General features: G+C 34.6%; 1 protein-coding gene and 1 pseudogene across 1 annotated transcript; one reads left to right on the top strand and one right to left on the bottom strand.

The window, feature by feature from the left end:
* Positions 1 to 234: 234 nt before the first annotated feature.
* On the bottom strand, positions 235 to 1,634 carry LOC131013488 (uncharacterized; annotated as a pseudogene).
* Positions 1,635 to 11,777: 10,143 nt separating this feature from the next.
* LOC131008476 (glutathione S-transferase T3-like) lies at positions 11,778 to 13,920 on the top strand. Its single transcript, XM_057935350.1, has 2 exons — positions 11,778 to 12,378; positions 13,871 to 13,920. Exons 1-2 carry the CDS (start codon positions 11,778 to 11,780, stop codon positions 13,918 to 13,920), a joined length of 651 nt encoding a protein of 216 aa, XP_057791333.1.
* Positions 13,921 to 14,633: the final 713 nt, after the last annotated feature.

Here is a 14,633-nt window from a genome sequence, read left to right as displayed (position 1 = left end):
TAACAATTAGACATATATGAAAATGAAAAAAAAGCCTAAATTAATTATCCAGAAAGCAACTATACAGCTAAGTAGCCGCCCTACATGCGTTCTCGTAATTCAAAAGTTATTGGTTTCGAGTCTGTTTATTCAGAACACACGTCCGTGAATAACAGTTGCTCATCATAGCTATATATAATAAATGATTTATGCATACATATATAGACTTTACAAGAAATTAGACGATGTCATAAAAAAAAAATCGACCATATATAGACAGAGACATTACAATTACATTGAATGTTGAGAATCCTTGCCATTCGAGTCGGAATTAACCAAAAATCATCTACTAAAAAATACAAATAATTAATACATAATTCGATCGAGGGATAAAATACCAAATTAATTCCTACAATTTAATGACAATTATTGCAGCATGCAGAAATCAAGAAATGAGTGCTAGCTAGCCTTGATATTGAGCAGATGGCATGCTGAAAATTAGCTTCTTCAAATTCTCATCCTGTTTGGGCGTAGCAGAAGCTGCGATTTTCGACAATTCATTCGAAAAATTAATTCCTGCAAAATCATTGTTAATCAAAGTATAGTTGATGATGCTGGACTGAAGGGGTTCCCTAAACAAACTGTTGTTGACTGAAAGCGGCGGCGCCAGAGAGTTGCAGGAAGACAACTCCCCTCCGCCGCCGCCTCTTGCATTACCTGAACTCTCATTCACAGAGTTCCATGTAAACATTCTCTGCAACCTACCAACTTCGCAATTCGTTTCCAATATCTGCGGCCTTGAATTCGAGGCGGAGCAAAACCCTAGCTGATAATCTTGATTGAGGTATACGGCAGCGGGTGGCGGCGGCGTCTCACCGACAAAGCAGCTGAAACCACCCGAAGCAAGGCCGTCGCCATTCAAATCCTCGTGTTGAGAGAGAGAGAAGCCGCCGGCATTGGAGTGGGCCCTGGGATGGTCGTCGAGGGCGTCAATGGCGGTTTTGGCCTCGTTGATGAGCCAGTCAATGGCTTTGCTGGGGCGGGTCGTAGCCGAGGCGGTCTTGCACGTCGTAGAACTGGATCGCCGTCGTGGGCGACAGGCGCACGCGGCGGTCCCTCGGCCCCCTCGCCGTGCGGACTTTGCTGTGCCTGTCTTTTCTGCCGGTCGCCCGCACTACGCGCCCGCCGCCGTCAGCCGCCTCTGCTTTTCTCTTCTTCGCCTTCATCTGCGGCGAAGCTAAATCGAAACCCTCTCTGATTAGCCTCTCGCAGCTGATTTTGAACGGAGTCGACGCCGTTGAAACGGCGCCGTTAAAACATGCAAAATCAGCACATTTCTGGTTCGGTGATTTGGCAGCGAGATCTTCAGCCTCTCCGAAATTAGGGTTATAATAGCTGAGGAATGATGATCCTTGAACGACGTCGTCTCGCTCTTCGTCTTCATCATCTGGTGATTGGATTTGATTGATTGGAGCATACATTTTTTCTTTTTCTTTTTTCTTTTGCTTCCTTCTGTTGTAAATTTTCACTTGTAGCTTTTAGCTGCTGGTTTGCCTTTTATTTCAGTGTCGTTTTTGGGGCATGAAAAAGCGCAGCTCACAACCCGATAAAGCTTCCAATTCCAAATACTTATTGATTCCAACATGCATATCTGTATAATCATACTAAATACTATACGAATTATACGAAAATTGGGTACATTTGTGTCATCATATTCAAGATTAGATACTGTGGAGCATTTCCTGCCTTCTCAAGTGTCTATTTGATAAAGCTAAAAGTGAAGAATATGGAACATCATGTTTATGTCCCAACTTTTAAACGTTTTTCCAATAATGTTTTTGGTCCTATATTTATTCATTATGCTCATTTTTCTCTAAAACAGTCATTCTTATTATAAATTAATCTTATAAATCTACGAATAAGCTGTTTGTAATGCATGAATAGCTTAATATGAAAAAAAAATTCACCATTTCCAAAATTCTAACTCAAATTAATTTGAATGATTATTCATGCATTATAAATCGATTAATAATAGATTTATATTAGCTTTTTCGTGAAAAAAAATTATACAGTCTTATTCGTTATTTTCCTTCTACAAAATAAATTTGAATAAATTAATATCACACATAAGATTTGAATATTTAACGTTTTATATTCATTCTCATAATTTCACCACATTTGGCTATTCTCATTGGATCATTTATAAGGTTAGGTTCAAGTACAAAACTCTATCTTTCAGTGAAAACTAAATTTTATGAACAAATACATAAAATACGTGAACAAGAGATAATCAAGTTGTAAACAACTGTAATACATAAAATACATGATTGGACTAAAGCGGGTATTTTTTATTGTTTCATGGTATTTTTGATAAAGCGGGTATATTTCAGGTTTCATGCATGATATTTACCCTACATAAAATACATGAACAAGAAATGATCGAATCTTGCATAAATGTTATATTTAATTGTTCACGATTTGACTATCTCTTGTTCATGTATTTTATATGTTTATTCATAGGATTTAGTTTTCACCGAAGATAAAATTTTCACCTGAACCTTTACCTATATATATATATATATATATATATATATAGGGAAGAGCTACAGTAAAAACAGCTCTTAAAATAAAAACTACAAACCAGCAAAAATGTATGAATTTTATGAAGAACGCATATGAATTCACTGCATAAAGGTATGAATTGCGAAAAATATTTTTTTTGCTACCTATGAGATTCGAACTCAGGACCGTGAATTCATCCAACAAGGTGATGAATCAACCGTAGATCTTGATGATCTAAGGGCTGAAAACGATTCATATTTTATACAATAAAATGTATTTTTATTATAGCCCTCCTCTATATATATATATATATATATATATATATATATATATATAGGGGAACGCTTCAATGAGACCCCTAATTTTAGTGAGATCTAGGGCACGATTTGGTGCTTTTATTTTATCAATCATATGGCTGATATTGTATCTGGAGGGAGATATTTTTTCACTGGGTTCGAATCATGGAGGGAGCAGAATATTTGAAATTTTGTTATTCATCAGTATATACTGATTGTTCATCAGTATATACTGCCTTGTTCATCAGTATATATGTCTTATTCATTACCAACTTTTTAAATTTTGTTTTTCATCAGTATATACATCTTGTTAAATTCGTTAGATATACGTCTTGTTCATTAGTATTATATGTCTTATTCATTGTCATCATGTTACACGAAAAATAGGGGGTCTCACTGGAGCGCGCCTATATATATATATATGGGAACACTCCAATGAGCCCCCCCTTTTTTAGTGAGATCTTAGACACGATCTTGTGCGTTTATTTTATCAATTTTATGGCTGATATATACCTAGATGCGAATTTTTTTCTCAGGGTTCGAATCTTGGAGGGAGCCCTATAATAAACAGATTAATGCACAATGATTGGGTGGGCTCCCCGTTCCTCTCAACATGCATATGCATGCATCATTTCACAATTAATCCTATGATTTTAGAGTTCACAATCATTGTGCATTAAAATTCAACAGAGAATGCTAAATATTTAGAGAATAGAGAATTTGTGAAACAAAAACGAACAGATCTATAATTTTGATGAACAAATCAATGTACCGCATAATTAAACAGAAATTTGCCCCGGGTTCGAATCCTGCTGGTGGCGAGTTTTTCTCTATTTTTACTAAATGCGTTTGTTCATTACTGATGTTGATCTGTTCATAAAATGTATAGATTTAATCATAATGAACAAAAAGATAATTCTCTATAGAACTCAACCTTAATTATATATATATATATATATATATATATATATATATATATATGTATGTATATATATATATATATATATATATATATATATATATATATGGGCCGCTCCAATGAGACTCCCTAATTTTAGTGAGATCTAGGGCACGATATGGTGCGTTTATTTTATCAATCCTATATATGGCTGATATTGTATCTGGAGGGTGATTTTTTTTTTCGCAGGGTTCGAATCCTGGAGGGAGCAGAATATTTTAAATTTTGTTATTCATCAGTATATACTGCATTGTTCATCAGTATATACGGCCCTGTTCATCAGTATATATGTCTTATTCATTACGAATTTTTTAAATTTTATTTTTCATCAGTATATACATCTTGTTCATTAGATATACGTTTTGTTCATTAGTATTATATATGTCTTATTCATTGTCCTAGTGTTTCAAGAAAAATATGGGATCTCACTGGAGCGCGCCCATATATATATATATATATATATATATATATATATATAAATGATCCAGTGAGAATGGTCAAATATAATGAGAAATGAGAATGAATATGAAACATCAACTATTCAAATTAATCTTATGACTAATATTTATTAGGAGGGACAAAAATTCCATCAAATTAACTGAATAGGCTAGTCGGGCATTACAAGCAGCTTATTCGTCGATTTATATTGCTTTCGTTATTCTCATTTCTCATGAAAAATAGTTACTTTCATTGGATTCCATCCCTATATAAAGAGAGAAAGAGAAAAATGTTATATTTCATACTTTATACGAGCATTGTTTGTGTTTAACCCACAATAGTTTATCTTTTCTATTTTATATATTTATTTTGGTAGTACTACATAAATTATTATTGAAATTATTAATTTTTAAAATTAAGTAAAACTCAATGCTCGGTTAGTTCTTATAAAATTAATGAACAAATTTATTATTCTATGTTAGTGGAAAGATGGACAAATCAAAATTTGATTTTTTATGTAATTAATTTATAAAATTAATAAAATTATAAGATGTTAAAATAAAAATAAATGTATACAATAAAATAGTAACGTTATCATGAACTAAACGTGATCCATGGTCACATACACTATATATATGATAACTAAACGTGATCCATGGTCACATACACTATATATATTTTTGTCAACCAAAACTATTATAATCCCTCGAGCTACAAGTTCCAGGCATAACGGAATCATCGATAGAATTTGAAAGAGACACATCTAGCTATCAAATCCATCAATATTTTAGGTTGAAGAATTGAGAAAACAAGGAGAACAACACTAGAAGTAGAAGCATTATTATAATAGTAATCATTTATGCTAGATAATTAGGTGCATCAAAGATGCAAACTCTTATACAATCTTGGAATGCAAGATACATATCCCCAAAAGACGTAGAGGGTGTTTTGACTAAGTTTATTTTAAAGAGCTTATAAGAGCACCCGCCGCAACGGCCCTACTCGAACGCTTACACGAGTAGGGCGTTGCGGAGTGGCCTTACTCGAGGCCTGCTCGAAGACTCGAGTATACACGAAGGGGGAGAGAGATATGGCGCGTGCAATGCACGCGCCTTAATTAAAAAAAAAATTTGAATTTTGAAAAAAAATTGGCAGTTGTATTTTCTTGGAATTTGGTCCTGGACCGTTCAATTTTTTTTTTTTCCTTCTCCTCTTTAAAAACCCTTCTCTTCCATTTCTCCTCACATTTTCTTCCTCTACAATTTTCTTTCTTCCTCTACAATTTTCTTCATCTTTTAATTTCTTTCTTCCTCTTTCTTTTTCATGGATCTACACAACTCTTACTATGATCCTAATTGGTGCCCCGATCTCTCCGCCAATTATCACCCCGATATGGGGGGAATCAACTTGGAGGAGACCCCAGCATGTGGCGAGGATGCCCCAGTAAATGCAGAGCAAAGTGCCTCCAAACCAAAGAAAGGCAGCCGAAGGAAGGAAATCGCCTACAAAATCAAGCACGACAAGCCGGCGGCGGAAGGAAGGCTCCGTCATACTTATCTTCCCGAGCATACGGATCTCATCGTCCAAGTTTGGGTGGAGGAGACGAACGACGCCATCCGTGGGACGGATCAAAAGGGGGAGGCGTATTGAGGACGGATCCGCGACCGTGTCAACCTCATCATCGATGTCGATCTTAAAATCCGGCAAATTGAAGGCCACTGGGCCCGAGTGAGCGCGGATGTGCGTCTCTAGGAAGCTATTTGGGTGGATACGCGCAACAATTGGCCTTCCGGCCATTCTGACGATATGCTCCGTGACAAGGCCCAAATCCTCTTCAAGGCTCGAAGCCCACAAAAGGCCACATTCAACTTTTGGAACGCGTGGAAAGTTCTCCGGAACAATCCAAAGTTCAAGTTGATGTACCTCGCCGGAGACGTGCATTCCTCCAAGAGGACAAAGACTACGGAAGAGGGCGGCTTTACCACCTCGGCGTCGGGCGAGGAGATCTCATTTTCCCGGCCCATTGGCAACAAAGCGGCGAAGGCGGTGGCGAAAGCGGCGAAGGGGAAGGGGAAGGCGTCGGCGTCGCAGATGAGCTCGGAGCCTCCACCCGAAATAGTGGAGAGGTTGGACAGGTCCGACCAACAGATGAGGGCATTCACCGCTCAGTACACCAGGAGGAACGATATCAAGGAGAGGGAGTTCGATATGCAGCTCCTCAACACAGATACGACGCACATGTCGAACGCACAAAGGGCATTGCATGCGTCCATGGTCGCCGACGTGCTCAAGCATCGTGGTCTAGATTAGGATTTTAATTATGTAATTTTACTAATGTTATTTTAGTTTTTATTTTTATGTAATTTTTAGGACTTTTAATTTAATGGAGTTTTTAATTATTAGAAAAATATGTTATTTAAATTTGAGTAAAATTAATTTAAATGAAAAGCATAAAAATCAAAACTAAAAAAATCATGTAGGCTATCAAGTAACCCCAATGCATCATTACTTACTCAATGTGGTCCCCCACTATCAAGTAGGCTATCAAGTAAGCCCATTGCGGATGCTCTAAGCTCTTGGAGCTTATAAGATGTTTCAAGAGCTTATAAAATGTAATTTTTAAGAGCTTATAAGTTGTCAAAGTGTTTGGATAATTAAGCTTATAAGCTAGAGAGAGAATTTTTTATTAGAGAGAGAAAATCGAAGAAAAACGAACTTGAATGATATATAATGAAAATAATAAATTATACTTGAAAATTATTTGTAAAATGATTGTTGTATATGAGATTATAAAAAAAATAAATTGGGGTAGATGAACTTATTTTTTGGGGAGCTTATAAGCTCTTGGAGCTTATAAGCTGTTTGAGAGCTTATTTTGTCAAACACTTTGGAGGAACTTATAAGCTCCTAAACAGCTTATAAACTGTTTTGAGGAGCTTATAAGCTCAGCCAAACATCCTCTTAGTATTATTCATGAAAACCAATCGAAAAGAAAAAGAACTCATAATCGAATCATCAGGAAGTGCTGATGAGCACTCTTTTAATTATATCCCAAAATAATATCCCGTTTCAAAATTTCAGGGTAGAATGATAAAAAAAATGTGCTGAATGAAAATTTTCAATTTTAATGCAATGATTGTGGATCTAAATTGTTAAGTTTTTTTAGTATAGGTATCGACAAGTCTGCGCAGTTAATTTAGATGAAGAGGGTAAGTAAAGCAAAAAAAAGAAGGGAGTTTATATGAAAAAGAGAGAAATGATGCATGCATATGCATGTTGAGAGGAAGGGGGAGCCCACCCTGATATTTAAGAGAAAATGTGAGCAGTGAAGTAGTACATAAAGCAGGAAAAATGGGTTTGATTGTGGATGTCGGGATGCACATATTTCACTTTCCTTCACATCTGCTCCTTAGCTTAATCATCTCTTCCAAAGTACAAATGTTTGCTTCTACAGATTTTACTTTTTTCTGCTCTTCCAGCTGAGAGAGAGAGAGAGGTAATTGGGCATCTGCAACGTCTCACCATCGGTTTGTCCATTGTAAGGTGATTTTTTTGGGAAGGAGTGCATTTCCCGTATACTTTAGATTTTGGGAAAATTACATATTGGGATTATGGTAAAAAAATATAAGGAGGAAATCTAAAATACCCATCTTTTCCAAACTACATTTCTCATATACCCACTTTTTCAAAATGATTTACGCCATACCCATTATATTATTTTAATATTTCTTATGCTGAAAAAAGTTGTGCCTAATGATTGGGCGTGTGATTTGCAGTGTGGATTTCCGTGTACTGAGTTTGTCCACATGTTATTGTTTGCGCATATATCCTTAACTCTGCGCAATTAATATGCGCAGAGTTAATATTTGTGCGCATAGTTTGCAAATTTGAATTTAGCGCATTGTTCGCAAATTTGAGATGCGCATAGTTAAATAATTTGTTATATTTTAATGTTTTATGTTGATGACTTTGTGGTCAACTTTAATATTACGCATAGTTATTTAACTATGCGCATAAAAGTCATGAATGGGCATTTTGAACCATGAATGGGCATAAATTACATATAAATAATTTAATATTAATTTTAAATTATTTAACTATGCGCACATATTATGCGCCGAAAATTATGCACATTTTAAATTATATATTAATTATACCCCATATTTTTGGCGCATATTTCGGCGCATTTTAAATTATCAACATTAATTTTAACTATACATATAAATTATGCGTAATATTAAAGTAATATTATGCGCATATTTAAATAATTTAATATTGAGATGCGCATCTTAAAAAATTACAAACATGCCATTCTTCATTTTATGCCCAAACATAGATTACTAGATGATCAACAATAATTATTTTAAATAACTTTTTATTAAATTTTGATGGTCAACTTTAAATAAATTATTTAAGAAATAATGTGCATAGTTATATTTTAATTTGCAAACATTTTATGCGCATGGTTAATAGAAATAAAAAAAATTCAAAAAAAAATCAACAATGCGCATATTGAAATCAAATTATGCGCATAGTATTGAAATAAAAAAATTCGACAACTATGCGCATTTGAATTTATTTTTAATAAATTTATTTATTATGCGCATAGTATTTAAATTTATTGCGCATTTTCAGTATTATGCGCATTTTTAGTATTATGCGTATTTAAATTTATTTATTATGCGCATAGTATTTAAATTTATTGTCTTCTTTTTAGTATTATGCGCATTTTTAGTATTATGCGCATAGTATTCATGCGCACTTTAAATTCATGCTAATTTATGCTAATTTAAAGTCATGCTAATTTATGCGCACTAAGAATTCATGCTAATAGTATTCATGCGCACACTTTAAATTCATGCTAAAAATTCATGCTAATCTAGTATTATACTAAAAATGACGAATTAAATGTAATTAGCATAATACCCAAATCTAAATTATTTAAAACAATGACATGCTAATTACATTAAATTAAATTTATTTATTATGCGCACTTTAGTTAATGAAATTAGAGAACCACAAAGCCTAAAGTGCGCAAAGCCTAAAAAAAATAGTTAATAAATTTAGTTAATAAATTTAGTGCTCAAAGCCTAAAAAAAATTTACAGAACCAAAATTTACTTTATACATGAACCACAAAATTCAGGAAACACGCCTAAAAAGAATAGGCTAAATTTAAAAAAATTCCAAACAATTAGTTAATAAAAACCGTAAAAACCAAACCTCGCCGAGCTAGATCTCTGGAGAAAATATGTGTACGCAAAGATGGCGAATTAGGAGAATTCACGCAGAGAGGAACTTTGCGGAAGTTTTGTGGAGAGAAAGGTGGGACAAATTCAAAATAAAACATAAAGAAGACAAAGTTAAACTACCCACACCTTTTACAATTAAATTCGGTCAAAAGTAACTTTACTTTGTCAGCATAGGAAATGGTGAAAGAATATGCAAGTACCAAGAGAAATAATTAAATATTGAAATGGATATGGGGTGAATTGTTTGAAAAAAGTGGGTATAGTGTAAATATAGGTTGAGAGAGTTGTGTAGTATTGTATATTACCACAAAAATATATATACAAATTTTGGTGAAAATTGTACATGAACTTTCGATTAATCTAAAAAATATATCAACTTATATTTTAGTTGAAATTTTTACTTGAGTTTGACTTCTGGCAAAATTAGAGCTTAGTCGAACCCCAAAAAATCAGTTTTTAATTCAATATACTCCCTCCGTCTCATGAAGCATGATCTAGTTCTTTTCGGCACGAGAATTAAGAAATTGATATTTTGTGTGTTAAGTGTGGTAGGTGAAAAAGTGAAAAAGGTGGATAAAGAGTAAATTTTTTGTCATTTTTAGAAACATGTCAAGCTTTATGGGACAAACCAAAAAGGAAACTGTGTCATGTTTCATGGGACGGAGGGAGTACTTAATGCTTTGATTATTTGTTTATTATATTTTGCATATAATATGAAGATTTGATTAGGGTTTGAATTAAAAATTAATTTTTTGGATCAGAATAAGCTCTAATTTCACCGTAAGTCAAACTCAGGTGAAAATTGTAAAAAATTTATAAATTCTTGTATTTTTTTGGTTCATGTGAAAATTACAATTTTCACTAAAGCTTGTGTAGTTTTTTGCCCTAATCCCTTACATATACTGAAGATTTAGATTGATGGTTGCAACTTATAAACTTTAAATGATGAGTTCCGTAGATTAGTGGTATTGCTTATGTTATGAGATGAAAATGAATAGTAAAATATATTTTTAATCGAATTTAAGATGAGTATAAGTATATAATTTTTAAATATATTTGAATAGCTGAACTTATAATGGCATTTGAGACGTGTATGAATATATAAATTCTTTTTTTTTTTAGGTAGAGGAATAGATAAATTTTTAATACGTGAAATTTTGTGAATTTTCTATTTGTGTTTACCTAATAATTTTCATCCACTAGAGAACCTATACAAAAAAATAAACATAATGTGTGTTTTTTTAGTATTATTCAATTTCAATAATTTATTATCTTCATCGATTGGATAACTTGTATAAAAATAAGATATAAGTATATTTTTAATATTATTTTAATCTTTTTATCTTTTTGGATTAAATAATTGTCTTAGGTATGATGGATTTCTGATATCTTTTTTCATGCCAATTGAATAATTTTGGCAGATGCCATTATTAATCAAATAGATTTTTGATTGATTTTTCAATTTTTTATATGTAGCTTACATGAAATATTTTCTTAAGAAATTCTTTTGAAAATGATTAAGGGCATTTACAGTAAAGAGCTTATGTGAGCTCTTCAAAAGTGATCCCCAACTCGCGCACCTTAGAGCACCTCTAGCGCTGGATCGACGCGAGGCGAGGAGGGGGGCGCCGCATTGGAGACACAGCCTGATGCGAGGCCGTGGCGAAGCAGCGACCCGGGGCGAGCGGCGATGGTGCATGGCGCGTCCTTCGGACGCACCCAATTAAAAAAAAAAAAAACGAAAATCGTTTTTTTTTTTTTTTAACATGACCGTTGCTTTAATATATATATATATATATATATATATAGGGTTAGGTTATATTGAGAAGCTCAAATGTGTTGAGAAGTTGAGAAGCAATTTAATAGATGAACATGCCAATTAGTTTTTATGAACACGAGTTTGATCTGGGGTTCGATCATTGGCGGTGACGTATTTTTTAACAAATTAAATAGATTCGTATGTTCGTCAATTGTATTTGGTATGTTCAAAGAATTTATTTATATAGTGTCTAATTACCATGTCATCAAAATGTACTAACATGTTCATCTATTACATTGCTTCTCAACTTCTCAACACATTTGAGCTTCTCAATTGAACCAATTCCTATATATATATATATATATATATATATATATATTTTAAATCGACCGTTTCTTTTGGAACGGCTATTTTTTTTTCTTTTTTCCCTTCTATAAATATCACTCTTCCACAATATCAAATTCACCACTTTCTCAACTACAATTCTCTCTTTAAAATTTTTCCCAACAACAATTCTCTCTTCTACATTTTTAAATGGATCGTGAATTCGATGAATATCTCGAGCAACAAGGCAGTTCGAGGCTTCCAATGATGGGGTTTGCTCCATTTTCACAAGCCTCCAATGTCTTGGCTACGGAAAATCTTCCCACGCCGGCGGCAAACGCCAACGTCCAAGAAGAGCTGGAGGCGGTGAAGCCGAAAGCCAAGGGCACCCGCGCTGCATATTCTAGCGAGGAGTCTGAGCTCGTGGCAATCTTGTGGGCGGAGGCAACCCACAATCCTATTTTGGGGACCTCCCAAAAGTTGCTCCAATATTGGGGAGCAATCGCGGAGAAGTTCAACGCGCTCAATGAGTCGGGAGCGCCGCTGCAAAAGCCGGATCATCTCAAGTCCCACTTCGCCCGTGTCCAAAAGGAGACGAAATTCTTCGAGGGCTTCTACAACACTTGCAAGGAGAATTGGGGGAGTGGTATGAGCGACGATCAAATCTTCCAACAAGCCCAGACGATGTTCGAGGCGAATTTCAAGAAGCAATTCTCCTACGTCAAAGCTTGGAAAGTGCTTCGCGAATGCCAAAGATTCACGCCGCAAGCCGGGGATGTCCTCTCCGCAAAAAAGTCGAAGGGCTCCGATGGTGGAGCAACCACTACTTCTTCGGAGCCGAGTGTCACGACGAGACCCCAAGGCCAAAAAGCGGCAAAGCGAGACAAGGGCAAGGCGAAGAAGGGAGAAGGGTCTTCGGGAGGAGGGTCGATGTTCTCTGACGCCCTCGAGAAGGTGGCCGAAAGCGTAAGGGAGCATGCTCTCAAAACGGGGGAAATCGCCGAGGTCAAAAAAATGCAAGCCGAGATGAAACGGGAGGAGATGGATATGAAGCTCTTGAACAAGGGCACGACGGGTATGACGGATGCACAATTGGCCTTGCACAACCACCAAGTCCAAGAAGTGCTCAAGCGTCGAGAGCTTATTTAAATTATTCAATTATTGTTATTTTTTTATTTTATTATCGTATTTTAATTATGTTTTTAATTTTATTTTAATTATTGTAATGTTTAATTTTATTTTCAATGAAATTGAGAATTTAAAAATAAAAGTGTAGAAATATAAATTTTGTGGAAATGGAGATCTAAGACACCCTTTAAGACACGATGCACTGGAGAGGGGTGTGTCTTAGGTGGGAACCACCATCTAAGACACCCCCTAAGACACACCCCACTGGAGATGCTCTTATCTCCCACACTGGAGAGCCTCTATGGGCTCTTAAAAAAATCTATCATTTTTGGTCAACATTAGTTTGTTTTAGATATTTTTTTATTCGCCGCAAATTTTTGATTAGACGGTGCTGTGTACGCGACCCTTCTCTCTCCTTTCGAGTCGGGTGCGAAGGGAGCTTGGAACGAGCGGGAGGGGGGCTCGCGCAAGCCCGGTTCGCACTGCTCACCGAGCCCCCCACTACGAATGCTCTATTGTGTAAAGTGAAGAATTTAAGATAATATATATATATATATATATATATATATATATATATATATATATATATATATAGGGAATAGCTACCGTGAGAATACCTTTTAAAATGAGAAATATGAACCAGCAAAAATGTATGAATTTTATGTAGAACATGTATGAATTCGTTGTATAAAGGTATGAATTGCGAAAAATAAATTTTTGATATCTTTGGGATTCGAACTCAGGACCGTGAAATCATCCAACATGATGATGAATCAGCCGTAGATCTTGATGATCTAAGGGTTGAAAATTGTTCTTATTTTATATTTTAAGAAGTGTTTTTATTTTAGCCTCCCCCTATATATATATATATATATATATATATATATATATATATATAGGATATGATTTTTAGTGAATAAGTTTTTAGTGAATATTATTTGAGTCAACTTTTGAGATAACCATATTGAGTAATGAAATTTAATATTTGGCCTCCCATTTATAAAACACAAATTTTAGTCATTTTTTTATGTTTCAGGACTGTTTTGCCCTTAATTAGGGCGGACCGGGTTCAAATTTGCGCGCGGATTGAGCTTCGGGTTCGGTTGGGGTGCGCGGGTTATGATGGTACAGTTGGTACAAATGCGTAAATTCGTGTCAATTGTGTCATTCATTAGGTACACTTGACACAATTATGCTCATTTGTGCCAAATATACTGAAGATTGAATGATGATACAGTTGGTACAAATAGATAAATTCGTGTCAGTTGTGTCATTCATTATATACATTTGACATAATTATGTTCACTTGTGCTAAGAGAAAGGGGGGAGAAAGATAGAGGGAGAATCACGTGTATAGATTGGGCTGGTTAGAGTAGAATTTGCGGGGTCAAGAATATTTTGGACCGAAATTATAAAAAATAGCTATAATTTGTGTTTTTCAAATGAGTGACCGAAAATTGAGTTTCATTACTCAATATGACTATATAAGTTTATATTCCCATAATATTTCACTAATGTATTAAGTATATATAATAATTTTATAAATTAATATTATTAAATAATGACCCGTCAGTTTTTGACGATCTACAAATTAATAATATATAATATAATATAATATCAAAAATTGTATGGAGTGGTCCGATTTAGAAATAATAGAGGTGTAGGAGGCAATTGAAGCGTGGTGGGCGACAAAGAGAAAAGCATGTGAGCGGAACCCACTCGATATCATTAGTACCTCAGTTTTTGCATGTTGTAGCAAAAGATATTTCCACGTAAATTACTTAATTTTCCCTAAAGATTATATATATATATATATATATATATATATATATATATATATATATAGGGGGCCGCTTCAATGAGACCCCCTAATTTTAGTGAGATCTAGGGCACGATCTGGTGCGTTTATTTTATCAATCCTATGGCTGATATTGTATC

The sequence above is a fragment of the Salvia miltiorrhiza genome, chromosome 2 (assembly GCF_028751815.1).
Source record: "Salvia miltiorrhiza cultivar Shanhuang (shh) chromosome 2, IMPLAD_Smil_shh, whole genome shotgun sequence".
NCBI classification, from domain to species: Eukaryota; Viridiplantae; Streptophyta; class Magnoliopsida; order Lamiales; family Lamiaceae; genus Salvia; species Salvia miltiorrhiza.
The sequence above is the reverse complement of the archived record's forward strand: the minus strand, read 5'-3'. Positions and strand labels throughout refer to the sequence as shown.